This window comes from Mustelus asterias, chromosome 2 (genome assembly GCF_964213995.1).
Source record: "Mustelus asterias chromosome 2, sMusAst1.hap1.1, whole genome shotgun sequence".
Taxonomy (NCBI): Eukaryota; Metazoa; Chordata; class Chondrichthyes; order Carcharhiniformes; family Triakidae; genus Mustelus; species Mustelus asterias.
In genome coordinates, this window is record NC_135802.1 from 1,212,550 (window position 1) to 1,227,536 (window position 14,987).

Sequence of the window (14,987 nt, forward strand, 5' to 3'; positions counted from 1 at the left end):
AGTACTGAGGGAGTGCCGCATTGTAAGAGGGTCAGTACTGAGGGAGTGCCGCACTGTCAGAGGGTCAGTACTGAGGGAGTGCTGCACTGTCAGAGAGTCAGTGCTGAGGGAGTGCTGCACTGTCAGAGGGTCAGCACTGAGGGAGTGCCGCACTGTCAGAGGGTCAGTGCTGAGGGAGTGCCACACTGTCAGCGGGTCAGTGCTGAGGGAGTGCCGCACTGTCAGAGGGTCAGTACTGAGGGAGTGCTGCACTGTCAGAGAGTCAGTACTGAGGGAGTGCCGCACTGTCAGAGGGTCAGTGCTGAGGGAGTGCCACACTGTCAGCGGGTCAGTGCTGAGGGAGTGCCGCACTGTCAGAGGGTCAGTACTGAGGGAGTGCTGCACTGTCAGAGGGTCAATACTGAGGGAGTGCCGCACTGTCAGAGGGTCAGTGCTGAGGAAGTGCCGCACTGTCAGAGGGTCAGTACTGAGGGAGTGCCGCACTGTCAGTGGGTCAGTGCTGAGGGAGTGCCGCACTGTCAGAGGGTCAGTACTGAGGGAGTGCCGCACTGTCAGAGGGTCAGTACTGAGGGAGTGCCGCACTGTCAGAGGCTCAGTACTGAGGGAGTGCTGCACTGTCAGAGGGTCAATACTGAGGGAGTGCCGCACTGTCAGAGGGTCAGTGCTGAGGGAGTGCCGCACTGTCAGAGGGTCAGTACTGAGGGAGTGCCGCACTGTCAGTGGGTCAGTGCTGAGGGAGTGCCGCACTGTCAGAGAGTCAGTGCTGAGGGAGTGCAGCACTGTCAGAGGGTCAGTGCTGAGGGAGTGCCGCACTGTCAGAGGGTCAGTACTGAGGGAGTGCCGCACTGTCAGGGGGTCAGTACTGAGGGAGTGCTGGCCATAAGTGGCAGGAGAGGGGAGGGCCCGGAAACCCGATTGTGATGTGAGTCATCTGTACCAGGCAGTCAGAGCCTTGAGAGAGGAACAACAGCGATAGAGGGAGCAAGAAAAAATAGAGAGAGTGAATGTGAGAGAGAGAGAGAGAGAGAGAGAGCTGGAAAGAGAGGAGTGTTTGCTAACCTGTTGTGGGGGCTATTTTCTGTCCCAGTGTCACCTCAGTCACCTTGTCGACTCTCAGCTCCTCGATCCTGCGATATTCCCGCTTCTCGCACTGACCCTCGACCCTGGGAGCTGGATGGGGGCTGGCTGAGGGTTGGCTGAGTGGTCGGGATACTCTCCTCCGGCCTGCTGGAAGTCTGTGCAGTGATAGTGGAACAATGTCCGAGGGCAGGTGAAGGTATTGTTGGAGGAAGCAGATTCCCTCGTCAGTCAGATACCAATAATGATGTTTCCACACAAAACGCTCCCGTACAAAACCCCGGGATTTCAGGGAGCGTAACGCTTGGATCACCTGCAGGTTGGTGACTCCCCGCAACTCGGCGTGATGACTCTGTGGCCTACGATCATCCTTTGCCACCATAACACCATCGCGAAACAACAACTCATAGACTGCCCTGAGTTGCTGCAAAGGCATTAACATGCCAGCCACCATACTTAATCTCCTGACTGCAACAGGAACCTGGCACCAGGAACCAACTGCAAGATAACCTGTCCACCAGCTCTGAGTAAAGATCAGGGGAAAGGAAGATGTCCTCAGTGCAAGGAATCTCCTTTCAGATTCTCCTGTCTGGAGGCAGCAGTGAGAGTGAAGGGAATGAATGAGAACATGAGGAGGAGGGGCGGGGGCCTAGAAAAAAAGTGTGGCAGGAAAACTGATCAGTCGCTAACTGACACGAGCAGCACAGAATTCCTGGAGCGAGGCCAGTTGTGAGTAAGACTCTGCAGAGTAAATGTCATCAGGCAGTGAGTGAGCTCCTGAACTATAGGCTGGAACTCCAGAGTTACACCTCGATGTCACTCAGAAAGATTCTGAGGCCATCACTTCTCCATTCAGATTGCGTGGGGTTAGGGTGTGGATGTTTCTGGGGCATGACAAGACTAACCAGAGCCCAGACTGAATCCCCACATCATGTGAATGAGTTTCAGTGACACAGCCCAAACCACAAACACACAGATAGGAAAGACAAGCTTCAACTAAAACAGGAATACAGCACGAGACACATTATGTCGCCATCCCAATTTAACACTGATATTTCATAGCCTGTAAATAGCCCGACAGATTGAGAAAACTGTAACCCGAACTCACAGCTTCATTTGGGAACAGGCTACTCATTCACTGCCACTTATTCATGAGTAATAACCCTAACCCATGTATTATTGCCATACGCAGAGAACTACAGAAAGACATGAGATTCGTTTGGGGATTGATACAGGGCTGTGGGGAGAGTGGGGCATTGGGATTAGTTTGGGGATTGATACAGGGCTATGGGGAGAGAGCGGGGCAGTGGGATTAGTTTGGGGATTGATACAGGGCTATGGGGAGAGAGTGGGGCAGTGGGATTAGTTTGGGGATTGATACAGGGCTATGGGGAGAGAGCGGGGCAGTGGGATTAGTTTGGAATTGGTACAGAGCTATGGGGAGAGAGCGGAGCAGTGGGATTAGTTTGGAATTGATACAAGGCTATGGGGAGAGAGCGAGGCAGTGGGATTAGTTTGGGATTGATACAGGGCTATGGGGAGAGAGCGGGGCAGTGGGATTAGTTTGGGATTGATACAGGGCTATGGGGAGAGAGTGGGGCAGCGGGATTAGTTTGGGATTGATACAGGGCTATGGGGAGAGAGCGGGGCAGTGGGATTAGTTTGGAATTGATACAGGGCTATGGGGAGAGAGCGGGGCAGTGGGATTAGTTTGGGGATTGATACAGGGCTATGGGGAGAGAGCGGGGCAGTGGGATTAGTTTGGGATTGATACAGGGCTATGGGGAGAGAGCGGGGCAGTGGGATTAGTTTGGGATTGATATAGGGCTATGGGGAGAGAGCGGGGCAGTGGGATTAGTTTGGGATTGATACAGGGCTATGGGGAGAGAGCGGGGCAGTGGGATTAGTTTGGGGATTGATACAGGGCTATGGGGAGAGAGCGGGGCAGTGGGATTAGTTTGGGATTGATACAGGGCTATGGAGAGAGAGCGGGGCAGTGGGATTAGTTTGGGGTTGATACAGGGCTATGGGGAGAGCGCGGGGCAGTGGGATTAGTTTGGGATTGATACAGGGCTATGGGGAGAGAGCGGGGCAGTGGGATTAGTTTGGGATTGATACAGGGCTATGGAGAGAGAGCGGGGCAGTGGGATTAGTTGGGGATTTCTGTCCACTCCGTGTGTCACTGCCCCGATCTTTGAGTGAATTGATGCTACTTGATGCGGATGTCCTGTTACTCCCTGGGATCTGCTCTATTTCCAGTACAGACTGAGTCATAAGTGAAGCCCATATGAACTATTTAGTCTCTATAACCGCAGAATGTGGATATCAGTGCCCAGGGTTTAGCTATTAACAGCAGCACTGCATATTCTGCACTGCAACCAGCAAACTCACAATGCTACCCCCTTAGCACTGTGAACTCAGCTCTGCACCACCCTCCCCACCACCCACCTCGCTCATACACAGCACGATTATTCCCGTACCCAACTCCCAGAATCGCTCCACATTCCCAATGTGCGCGCTGTGGAATGGAATCTGCTGCTTTGCAAATTCCTCCAGCCGTGACCTGGAATGTGGAGTTCTGTACACTCAGAAAATGATTGAGAGCTGGGGGTGACGAGGAGACTCGGTATTCCGCCGTTTACAAGGCAACAGAAACAAGGGTGGGGTTGGGTGAGGAGGACGAAAGCAGGGGCTTCCCAGGGTGCGGGGGGGGGGGGGGGGTCTCCTTCCTTCCCCCCACGTAATGCAGGGGAATGTGGAGACAGGGAATGCCTTTTGGTTTGGCCTCTGTCTGTGAGTCATTGCCAGTCTGGGTGTGGTACAGGAGCTGAATAAACAAGGCTTTGTCTGACTCGTTCCCAACACTCCTCCCAAACAGCAGCCTCAGGAAGGTGGAGACAGCATCAGTAAAAGGAACCGCTCTCACCAAAATACTGCCAGCTCCAGAATATTCCACAGAAAAAGAGACTGGGATTTGTTCACAAACACTTCACCAAAACAAACTTTACCCTGTTGTTGTGAGCAAGCGGCAGAGAGATTAAACACAGTCACCAATCACATAACTCTGCCCTACCCCCCACAGCACACCAACCACATCCCCAACCCCATCGAAACATCATCACAAACCAGCACAGTGACAGTGCGGCACTCCCTCAGCACTGACCCTCTGACACTGCAGCATTCCCTCAGCACTGACCCTCCGACAGTGCGGCACTCCCTCAGCACTGACCCTCCGACAGTGCGGCACTCCCTCAGCACTGACCCTCTGACAGTGCAGCACTCCCTCAGCACTGACCCTCTGACAGTGCAGCACTCCCTCAGCACTGACCCTCTGACAGTGCAGCATTCCCTCAGCACTGACCCTCCGACAGTGCGGCACTCTCTCAGTACTGACCCTCTGACAGTGCGGCACTCTCTCAGTACTGACCCTCTGACAGTGCGGCACTCTCTCAGTACTGACCCTCTGACAGTGCAGCACTCCCTCAGCACTGACCCTCTGACAGTGCTGCACTCCCTCAGTACTGACCCTCTGGCAGTGCGGCACTCCCTCAGTACTGACCCTCTGATGGTGCAGCACTCCCTCAGTACTGACCCTCTGACAGTGCGGCACTCTCTCACTACTGACCCTCTGACAGTGCAGCACTCCCTCAGTACTGACCCTCTGACAGTGCGGCACTCTCTCACTACTGACCCTCTGAAGTGCGGCACTCCCTCAGTACTGACCCTCTGACGGTGCAGCACTCCCTCAGTACTGACCCTCTGACAGTGCGGCACTCTCTCACTACTGACCCTCTGACAGTGCGGCACTCCCTCAGCACTGACCCTCTGACAGTGCAGCCCTCCCCGAATACTGACCCTCTGACAGTGCAGCACTCCCTCAGTACTGACCCTCTGACAGTGCAGCATTCCCTCAGTACTGACCCTCTGACAGTGCAGCACTCCCTCAGTACTGACCCTCTGACAGTGCAGCACTCCCTCAGTACTGACCCTCTGACATTGCAGCATTCCCTCAGTACTGACCCTCTGACAGTGCGGCACTCCCTCAGTACTGACCCTCTGACGGTGCAGCCCTCCCCGAATACTGACCCTCTGATATGGAGATGCCGGTGTTGGACTGGGGTAAGCACCGTAAGAAGTCCCACAACACCAGGTTAAAGTCCAACAGGTTTATTTGGTAGCAAAAGCCACAAGCTTTCGCAGCGCTGCCCCTTCATCAGGTGAGTGGGAGTTCTGTTCACAAACAGGGCATATAAAGACACAAACTCAATTTACAAAATAATGGTTGGAATGCGAGTCTTTACAGGTAAACAAGTCTTAAAGGTACAGACAATGTGAGTGGAGAGAGCGTTAAGCACAGGTTAAAGAGATGTGTATTGTCTCCAGACAGGACATGAGTGAGATTTTGCAAGCCCAGGCAAGTCGTGGGGGTTACAGATAGTGTGACATGAACCCAAGATCCCAGTTGAGGCCGTCCTCATGCATGCGGAACTTGGCTATCAGTCTCTGCTCAGCGTCGAGATGCCATCATCTCACGTGAGAACACCATCCACCAGGTACACAGTACTTATACTTGCAACTCAGCCAACATTGTCGACCTGATACGCTGCTGGAAAGGATGACCCAAGGCATGGTACATTGGGGAGACCATGCAGACGCTACGAGAACGGATGAATGAACACTGCTCGACAATCACCAGGCAAGACTGTTCTCTTCCTGTTGGGGAACACTTCAGTGGTCACGGGCATTCAGCCTCTGATCTTCGGGTAAGCGTTCTCCAAGGCGGCCTTCACGACACATGACAACGCAGAATCGCTGAGCAGAGACTGATAGCCAAGTTCCGCACACATGAGGACGGCCTCAACCGGGATCTTGGGTTCATGTCACACTATCTGTAACCCTCAAGATTTGCCTGGGCTTGCAAAATCTCACTAACTGTCCTGTCTGGAGACAATACACATCTCTTTAACCTGTGCTTAACCCTCTCTCCACTCACATTGTCTGTACCTTTAAGACTTGATTACCTGTAAAGACTCGCATTCCAACCATTATTTTGGAAATTGAGTTTGTGTCTTTATATGCCCTGTTTGTGAACAGAACTCCCACTCACCTGACGAAGGGGCAGCGCTCCGAAAGCTTGTGGCTTTTGCTACCAAATAAACCTGTTGGACTTTAACTTGGTGTTGTGAGACTTCTTACTGCACTCACCCTCTGACAGGGCAGCAATTCCCTCAGTCCTGACCGTCTGACAGTGTGGCACTCCCTCAGTACTGACCCTCTGACAGTGCGGCACTCCCTCAGTACTGACCCTCTGACAGTGCGGCACTCCCTCAGTACTGACCCTCTGACAGTGCGGCACTCCCTCAGTACTGACCCTCTGACAGTGCGGCACTCCCTCAGTACTGACCCTCTGACAGTGCGGCACTCCCTCAGTACTGACCCTCTGACAGTGCGGCACTCCCTCAGTACTGACCCTCTGACAGTGCGGCACTCCCTCAGTACTGACCCTCTGACAGTGCGGCACTCCCTCAGTACTGACCCTCTGACAGTGCGGCACTCCCTCAGTACTGACCCTCTGACAGTGCGGCACTCCCTCAGTACTGACCCTCTGACAGTGCGGCACTCCCTCAGTACTGACCCTCTGACAGTGCGGCACTCCCTCAGTACTGACCCTCTGACAGTGCGGCACTCCCTCAGCACTGACCCTCTGACAGTGCGGCACTCCCTCAGTACTGACCCTCTGACAGTGCGGCACTCCCTCAGTAGTGACCTGGAGTTTCAGCCTGGATAATTTTCTTGAGGGGGTACTGATCCCATAACGTTTCAGTCAGCGGTGACAATACTCTCTGGTCATTCACACCTAACAATGAGGCAGACTTAAAATGAAGAGAAAGGAATTTTCTGCAACTATTCACCATACGTCCACAAGGTGGCGACACATCTCAATCCATCTGGTGTCCTGTATAAAAATCATCAAGTTCACAGAAACATAGAAAGTAGAAGCAGGAATTCCACTCGGCCCTTCGAGCCTGCTCTGCCATTCATTTTGATCATGGCTGATCATCGAATTCAATATCCTGATCTCCCCTTCCCTCCATATCGCTTGATTCCTTGAGCCCCAAGAGCTATAGAACATAGAACAGTACAGCACAGAACAGGCCCTTCGGCCCACGATGTTGTGCCGAGCTTTATCTGAAACCAAGATCAAGTTATCCCACTCCCTATCATCCTGGTGTGCTCCATGTGCCTATCCAATAACGGCTTAAATGTTCCTAAAGTGTCTGACTCCACTATCACTGCAGGCAGTCCATTCCACACCCCAACCACTCTCTGCGTAAAGAACCTACCTCTGATATCCTTCCTGTATTTCCCACCATGAACCCTATAGTTATGCCCCCTTGTAATAGCTCCATCCACCCGAGGAAATAGTCTTTGAACGTTCACTCTATCTATCCCCTTCATCATTTTATACACCTCTATTAAGTCTCCCCTCAGCCTCCTCCGCTCCAGAGAGAACAGCCCTAGCTCCCTCAACCTTTCCTCAGAAGACCTACCCTCCAAACCAGGCAGCATCCTGGTAAATCTCCTCTGCACTCTTTCCAGCGCTTCCACATCCTTCTTATAGTGAGGTGACCAGAACTGCACACAATATTCCAAATGTGGTCTCACCAAGGTCCTGTACAGTTGCAGCATAACCCCACGGCTCTTAAACTCCAACCCCCTGTTAATAAAAGCTAAGTAAGAAGTTTAACAACACCAGGTTAAAGTCCAACAGGTTTATTTGGTAGCAAAAGCCACACAAGCTTTCGAGGCTCTGAGCCCCTTCTTCAGGTGAGTGGGAATTCTGTTCACAAACAGAACTTATAAGACACAGACTCAATTTACATGAATAATGGTTGGAATGCGAATACTTACAACTAATCCAGTCTTTAAGAAACAAAACAATGGGAGTGGAGAGAGCATCAAGACAGGCTAAAAAGATGTGTATTGTCTCCAGACAAGACAGCCAGTGAAACTCTGCAGGTCCACGCAACTGTGGGAGTTACAAATAGTGTGACATAAATTCTGATTCTAGGATCGCATGATAAAGACTCAGGAGGAAAAAAGCAGAAATATTTATGTGAAATAGTGTGACATAAACCCAATATCCCGGTTGAGGCCGTCCTTGTGTGTGCGGAACCTGGCTATCAGTTTCTGCTCCGCGACTCTGCGCTGTCGTGTGTCGCGAAGGCCGCCTTGGAGAACGCTTACCCGAATATCAGAGGCCGAATGCCCGTGACCGCTGAAGTGCTCCCCAACAGGAAGAGAACAGTCTTGCCTGGTGATTGTCGAGCGGTGTTCATTCATCCGTTGTCGCAGCGTCTGCATAGTTTCCCCAATGTACCATGCCTCGGGACATCCTTTCTTGCAGCGTATCAGGTAGACAACGTTGGCCGAGTTGCAAGAGTATGTACCGTGTACCTGGTGGATGGTGTTCTCACGTGAGATGATGGCATCTGTGTCGATGATCCGGCACGTCTTGCAGAGGTTGCTGTGGCAGGGTTGTGTGGTGTCTTGGTCACTGTTCTCCTGAAGGCTGGGTAGTTTGCTGCGGACAATGGTTCCTCCGGAGCCTTCAACATGTCATTGATGAAGACGAACATCTCGCCAAGGCCATCCCCACACCCCCACTTCTTGCCTTCAAACAACCGCACAACCTCAAACAGACCATTGTCCGCAGCAAACTACCCAGCCTTCAGGAGAACAGTGACCAAGACACCACACAACCCTGCCACAGCAACCTCTGCAAGACGTGCCGGATCATCGACACAGATGCCATCATCTCACGTGAGAACACCATCCACCAGGTACACGGTACATACTCTTGCAACTCGGCCAACGTTGTCTACCTGATACGCTGCAAGAAAGGATGTCCCGAGGCATGGTACATTGGGGAAACTATGCAGACGCTGCGACAACGGATGAATGAACACCGCTCGACAATCACCAGGCAAGACTGTTCTCTTCCTGTTGGGGAGCACTTCAGCGGTCACGGGCATTCGGCCTCTGATATTCGGGTAAGCGTTCTCCAAGGCGGCCTTCGCGACACACGACAGCGCAGAGTCGCGGAGCAGAAACTGATAGCCAGGTTCCGCACACACAAGGACGGCCTCAACCGGGATATTGGGTTTATGTCACACTATTTCACATAAATATTTCTGCTTTTTTCCTCCTGAGTCTTTATCATGCGATCCTAGAATCAGAATTTATGTCACACTATTTGTAACTCCCACAGTTGCGTGGACCTGCAGAGTTTCACTGGCTGTCTTGTCTGGAGACAATACACATCTTTTTAGCCTGTCTTGATGCTCTCTCCACTCCCATTGTTTTGTTTCTTAAAGACTGGATTAGTTGTAAGTATTCGCATTCCAACCATTATTCATGTAAATTGAGTCTGTGTCTTATAAGTTCTGTTTGTGAACAGAATTCCCACTCACCTGAAGAAGGGGCTCAGAGCCTCGAAAGCTTGTGTGGCTTTTGCTACCAAATAAACCTGTTGGACTTTAACCTGGTGTTGTTAAACTTCTTACTGTGTTTACCCCAGTCCAACGCCGGCATCTCCACAATAAAAGCTAACACACTATAGGCCTTCTTCACAGCTCTATCCACTTGACTGGCAACCTTTAAAGATCTGTGGATATGGACCCCAAGATCTCTCTGTTCCTCCACAGTCTTCAGAACCCTACCTTTGACCCTGTAATGCACATTTAAATTAGTCCTACCAAAATGAATCACCTCACATTTATCAGGGTTAAACTCCATTTGCCATTTTTCAGCCCAGCTTTGCATCCGATCTATGTCTCTTTGCAGTCTACAACAGCCCTCCACCTCATCCACTACTCCACCAATCTTGGTGTCATCAGCAAATTTACTGATCCACCCTTCAGCCCCCTCCTCTAAGTCATTAATAAAAATCACAAAGAGCAGAGGACCAAGCACTGATCCCTGTAGCACTCCGCTAGCAACCTGCCTCCAGTCCGAAAATTTTCCATCCACCACCACCCTCTGTCTTCGATCAGACAGCCAGTTACCTATCCAATCTGCCAACTTTCCCTCTATCCCACACCTCCTTACTTTCATCATAAGCCAACCATGGGGGACCTTATCAAAGGCCTTACTAAAATCCATGTATATGACATCAACTGCCCTACCTTCATCAACACACTTAGTTACCTCCTCAAAAAATTCAATCAAATTTGTGAGGCACGACTTGCCCTTCATGAATCCGTGCTGACTATCCCGGATTAATCCGCATCTTTCTAAATGGTCGTAAATCCCATCCCTAAGGACCTTTTCCATCAATTTACCAACCACCGAAGTAAGACTAACTGGTCTATAATTACCAGGGTCATTTCTATTCCCTTTCTTAAACAGAGGAACAACATTCGCCACTCTCCAGTCCTCTGGCACCATCCCCGTGAACAGCGAGGACCCAAAGTTCAAAGCCAAAGGCTCTGCAATCTCATCCCTTGCCTACCAAAGAATCCTAGGATATATTTCATCAGGCCCAGCTATATCAGCTATATCTGATTTCTTCTGGAAATCAGGCAACGTTTTGGCCTCAACTACTTTCTGTGGTCGTGAATTCCACACATTCACCACCCTCTGGGTGAAGAAATTTCTCCTCACCTCAATTCTAAAAGGTTTACCCCTTATCCTGAAACTATGACCCCTGGTTCTAGACTCCCCCACCATTGGGAACATTCATCTGAATCGACCCTGTCTAACCCTGTTAGAATTTTATGAGTTTGTATGAGATTCAATCTCACTCTTCTAAACTCCAGTGAATATAGAACCATAGAACCATAGAAAATTACAGCTCAGAAACAGGCCTTTTGGCCGTTCTTGTCTGTGCCGAACCATTTTATGCCTAGTCCCACTGACCTGCACTTGGACCATATCCCTCCACACCCCTCTCATCCATGAACCCGTCCAAGTTTTTCTTAAATGTTAAAAGTGACCCCGCATTTACCACTTTATCCGGCAGCTCATTCCACACTCCCACCACTCTCTGCGTGAAGAAGCCCCCCCTAATATTCCCTTTAAACTTTTCTCCTTTCACCCTTAACCCATGCCCTCTGGTTTTTTTCTCCCCTAGCCTCAGCGGAAAAAGCCTGCTTGCATTCACTCTATCTATACCCATCAAAATCTTATACACCTCTATCAAATCTCCCCTCAATCTTCTACGCTCCAGGGAATAAAGTCCCAAGCTATTCAATCTCTCTCTGTAACTCAGCTTCTCAAGTCCCGGCAACATCCTTGTGAACCTTCTCTGCACTCTTTCAATCTTATTTACATCCTTCCTGTAACTAGGTGACCAAAACTGTACACAATACTCCAAATTCGGCCTCACCAATGCCTTATAAAACCTTACCATAACACTCCAACTTTTATACTCGATACTCCGATTTATAAAGGCCAATGTACCAAAGGCACTCTTTACGACCCTATCCACCTGTGACGTCACTTCTGGGAATTCTGTACCTGTATTCCCAGATCCCTCTGTTCAACTGCACTCTTCAGAGTCCTACCATTTACCCTATACGTAAATGGGTCGGAATAAATGGGTGTTTTTCCGGTTGGAGGAAGGTAACTAGTGGCGTGCCGCAGGGATCGGTACTCGGGCCGCAACTGTTTACCATTTATATAGATGATCTGGAGGAGGGGACGGAGTGTAGGGTAACGAAGTTTGCAGACGACACAAAGATAAGTGGAAAAGTGAATCGTGTGGAGGATGGAGAAGATCTGCAGACAGATTTGGACAGGCTGAGTGAGTGGGCGAGGATATGGCAAATGGAGTATAACGTTGATAAATGCGAGGTTATACACTTTAGAGGAAATAATAACAAATGGGATTACTATCTCAATGGAAACAAATTAAAACATGCTACCGTGCAAAGGGACCTGGGGGTCTTTGTGCATGAGACGCAAAAGCCCAGTCTGCAGGTACAACAGGTGATCAAGAAGGCAAATGGGATGTTGGCCTATATTGCGAGGGGGATAGAATATAAAAGCAGGGATGTCTTGATGCACTTGTACAGGGCATTGGTGAGGCCGCAGCTGGAATACTGTGTGCAGTATTGGTCCCCTTATATGAGGAAGGATATATTGGCATTGGAGGGAGTGCAGAGAAGGTTCACCAGGTTGATACCGGAGATGAGGGGTTTGGATTATGAGGAGAGGCTGAGGAGATTGGGTTTGTACTCGTTGGAGCTTAGAAGGATGAGGGGGGATCTTATGGAGACTTATAAGATAATGCGGGGGCTGGATAGGGTGGAGGCGGAGAGATTCTTTCCACTTAGTAAGGAAGTTAAAACTAGAGGACACAGCCTCAAAATAAAGGGGGGTCGGTTTAAGACAGAGTTGAGGAGGAACTTCTTCTCCCAGAGGGTGGTGAATCTCTGGAATTCTCTGCCCACTGAGGTGGTGGAGGCTACCTCGCTGAATATGTTTAAAGCGCGGATGGATGGATTCCTGATCGGTAAGGGAATTAAGGGTTATGGGGATCAGGCGGGTAAGTGGTACTGATCCACGTCAGATCAGCCATGATCTTATTAAATGGCGGGGCAGGCTCGAGGGGCTAGATGGCCTACTCCTGCTCCTATTTCTTATGTTCTTATGTTCTTATGTTCTTTGGTTTGTCCTTCCAAAGTGCAATATCTCACACTTGTCTGCGTTAAATTCCATTTGCCATTTTTCAGACCATTTTTCTAATTGGTCCAAATCCCTCTGCAAGCTTTGAAAACCTTCCTCACTGTCCACTACACCTCCAATCTTTGTATCATCAGCAAACTTGCTGATCCAATTTACCACATTATCATCCAGATCATTGATATAGATGACAAACAACAATGGACCCAACACCGATCCCTGCGGCACACCACTAGTCACAGGCCTCCACTCAGAGAAGCAATCCTCCACAACCACTCTCTGGCTTCTTCCATTGAGCCAGTGTCTTATCCAATTTACTACCTCCCCATGTATACCTAGCGACTGAACCTTCCTAACTAACCTCCCATGAGGGACCTTGTCAAAGGCCTTGCTGAAATCCAGGTAGACAACATCCACCGCCTTCCCTTCATCCACTTTCCTGGTAACCTCCTCGAAAAACTCTAATAGATTGATCAAACATGACCTACCACGCACAAAGCCATGTTGACTCTCCCCAATAAGTCCCTGTCTATCCAAATATTTGTAGATCCTATCCCTTATCACACCTTCCAATAACTTGCCCACCACCGTCGTCAAACTTACTGGCCGATAATTTCCCGGATTTCTTTTGGAATCTTTTTTAAACAACGGAACAACATGAGCCACCCTCCAATCATCCGGCACCTCCCCCGTGAATACTGACATTTTAAATATGTCTGCCAGGGCCCCTGCAAGTTCAACACTAGCTGGCCTACTCCTGCTCCTATTTCTTATGTTCTTATGTTCTTATGACAAATGTTAACAAGGTATTATAAGAGGCACTCTGTCTGAGTGGGATTGTGGTCGGTGCAGACTCGATGGGCCAAATGGCCGCCTTCTGCACTGTAGGATTCAATGATTCACTTAGCATTCACAGCAAGGTAGATGAATTGACGGCACGTATAGAACTAAATGGGCATGATATGGCTACACGGTGACAGAGGCTGAGAACTGAATGTCCAAGGGTATTCGACACTTAGGCAGGGGTGGGATCGCGCTGTTAATAAAAGATGAGATCAGTACGTCAGTGAGAGAGGATCTTAGATCAGAGGATCAAGATGTAGATTCTGGAGCTATGTGACAGCAAGACACAGCAAATATCAGTGCCAGTTATTTATAGGCCACAAAACAGTCGTGATAACGTACAAGATGGTTTAAATCAGGAAATTAGAGGTGCATGCAACAAGGCTCATACAGTCATGATGGGCGCTTCAATTTACATATAGACACACAAACATACAAATCAGGAGCAAGAGTAGGCCACTCTGCCCCTCTAATTTGATCTGGTATTCAATATGATCATTGCTGATTTGATTGTAACCTCAACATTCCTGCCGACCCCTCAGAATCTTTGTTAAACAAGAATCTATTTAGCTTAGCCTTAAAAATATTCAAAGACTCTGCTTACACTGCCTTTTGAGGAAGAGAATTCCAGAGATTCACAGCCCTTTGAGAGAAAAAAATTCTTCTAATCTCTATCTTAAACGATGTGGAGATGCTGGTGTTGGACTGGGGTAGGCACAGTAAGAAGTCTCACTACAACAGTTCTCCAAGGCGGCCTTCATGACACACGACAACACAGAGTCGCTGAGCAGAAACTGATAGGCAAGTTCCGCACACATGAGGACGGCCTCAACCGGGATCTTGAGTTCATGTCACACTATCTGTAACCCCCACGACTTGCCTGGGCTTGCAAAATCTCACTAACTGTCCTGGCTGGAGACAATACACATCTCTTTAACCTGTGTTTAAACCTCTCTTCACTCACATTGTCTGTACCTTTAAGACTTGATTACCTGTAAAGACTCGCATTCCAACTATTATTTTGTAAATTGAGTTTGTGTCTATATATGCCCTGTTTGTGAACACAACTCCCATTCACCTGATGAAGGGGCAGCGCTCCGAAAGCTTGTGGCTTGTGCTACCAAATAAACCTGTTGGACTTTAACCTGGTGTTGTGAGACTTCTTACTCTATTCTCTTCCCACAGAAGCTGTCAGGCCTGCTGAGGTTTTCCAGCATTTTCTGTTTTTGTCCCTGTCGATGTTAATTTCTCGAATTGTATCACAGTCTTTCTCTCAAAATTCTATACCCACATTGTCTCTCTCACTCGTGAACATCGACACGAATTATTAATTCAGAACCCTACCTACCTCCTCCGGCTCCACTCACAAATTACCACTG

General features: G+C 49.5%; 1 protein-coding gene across 8 annotated transcripts in view; it reads right to left on the reverse strand.

The window, feature by feature from the left end:
- Nucleotides 1-14,987, reverse strand: part of LOC144504463 (plectin-like) — a 745,079-nt gene that overhangs the window by 391,118 nt on the left and 338,974 nt on the right. For 2 of the 8 annotated variants that reach the window (XM_078229797.1, XM_078229788.1), the window contains exon 1: nucleotides 1,060-1,663. The exons of the other annotated variants lie outside the window; for them this stretch is intronic. In XM_078229797.1, coding sequence (XP_078085923.1) covers nucleotides 1,060-1,531 — 472 coding nt within the window. In that variant the 5' untranslated portion in view covers nucleotides 1,532-1,663. Of the gene's footprint in view, nucleotides 1-1,059; nucleotides 1,664-14,987 lie in introns of those variants that run through there. 8 annotated transcript variants of the gene reach the window in all.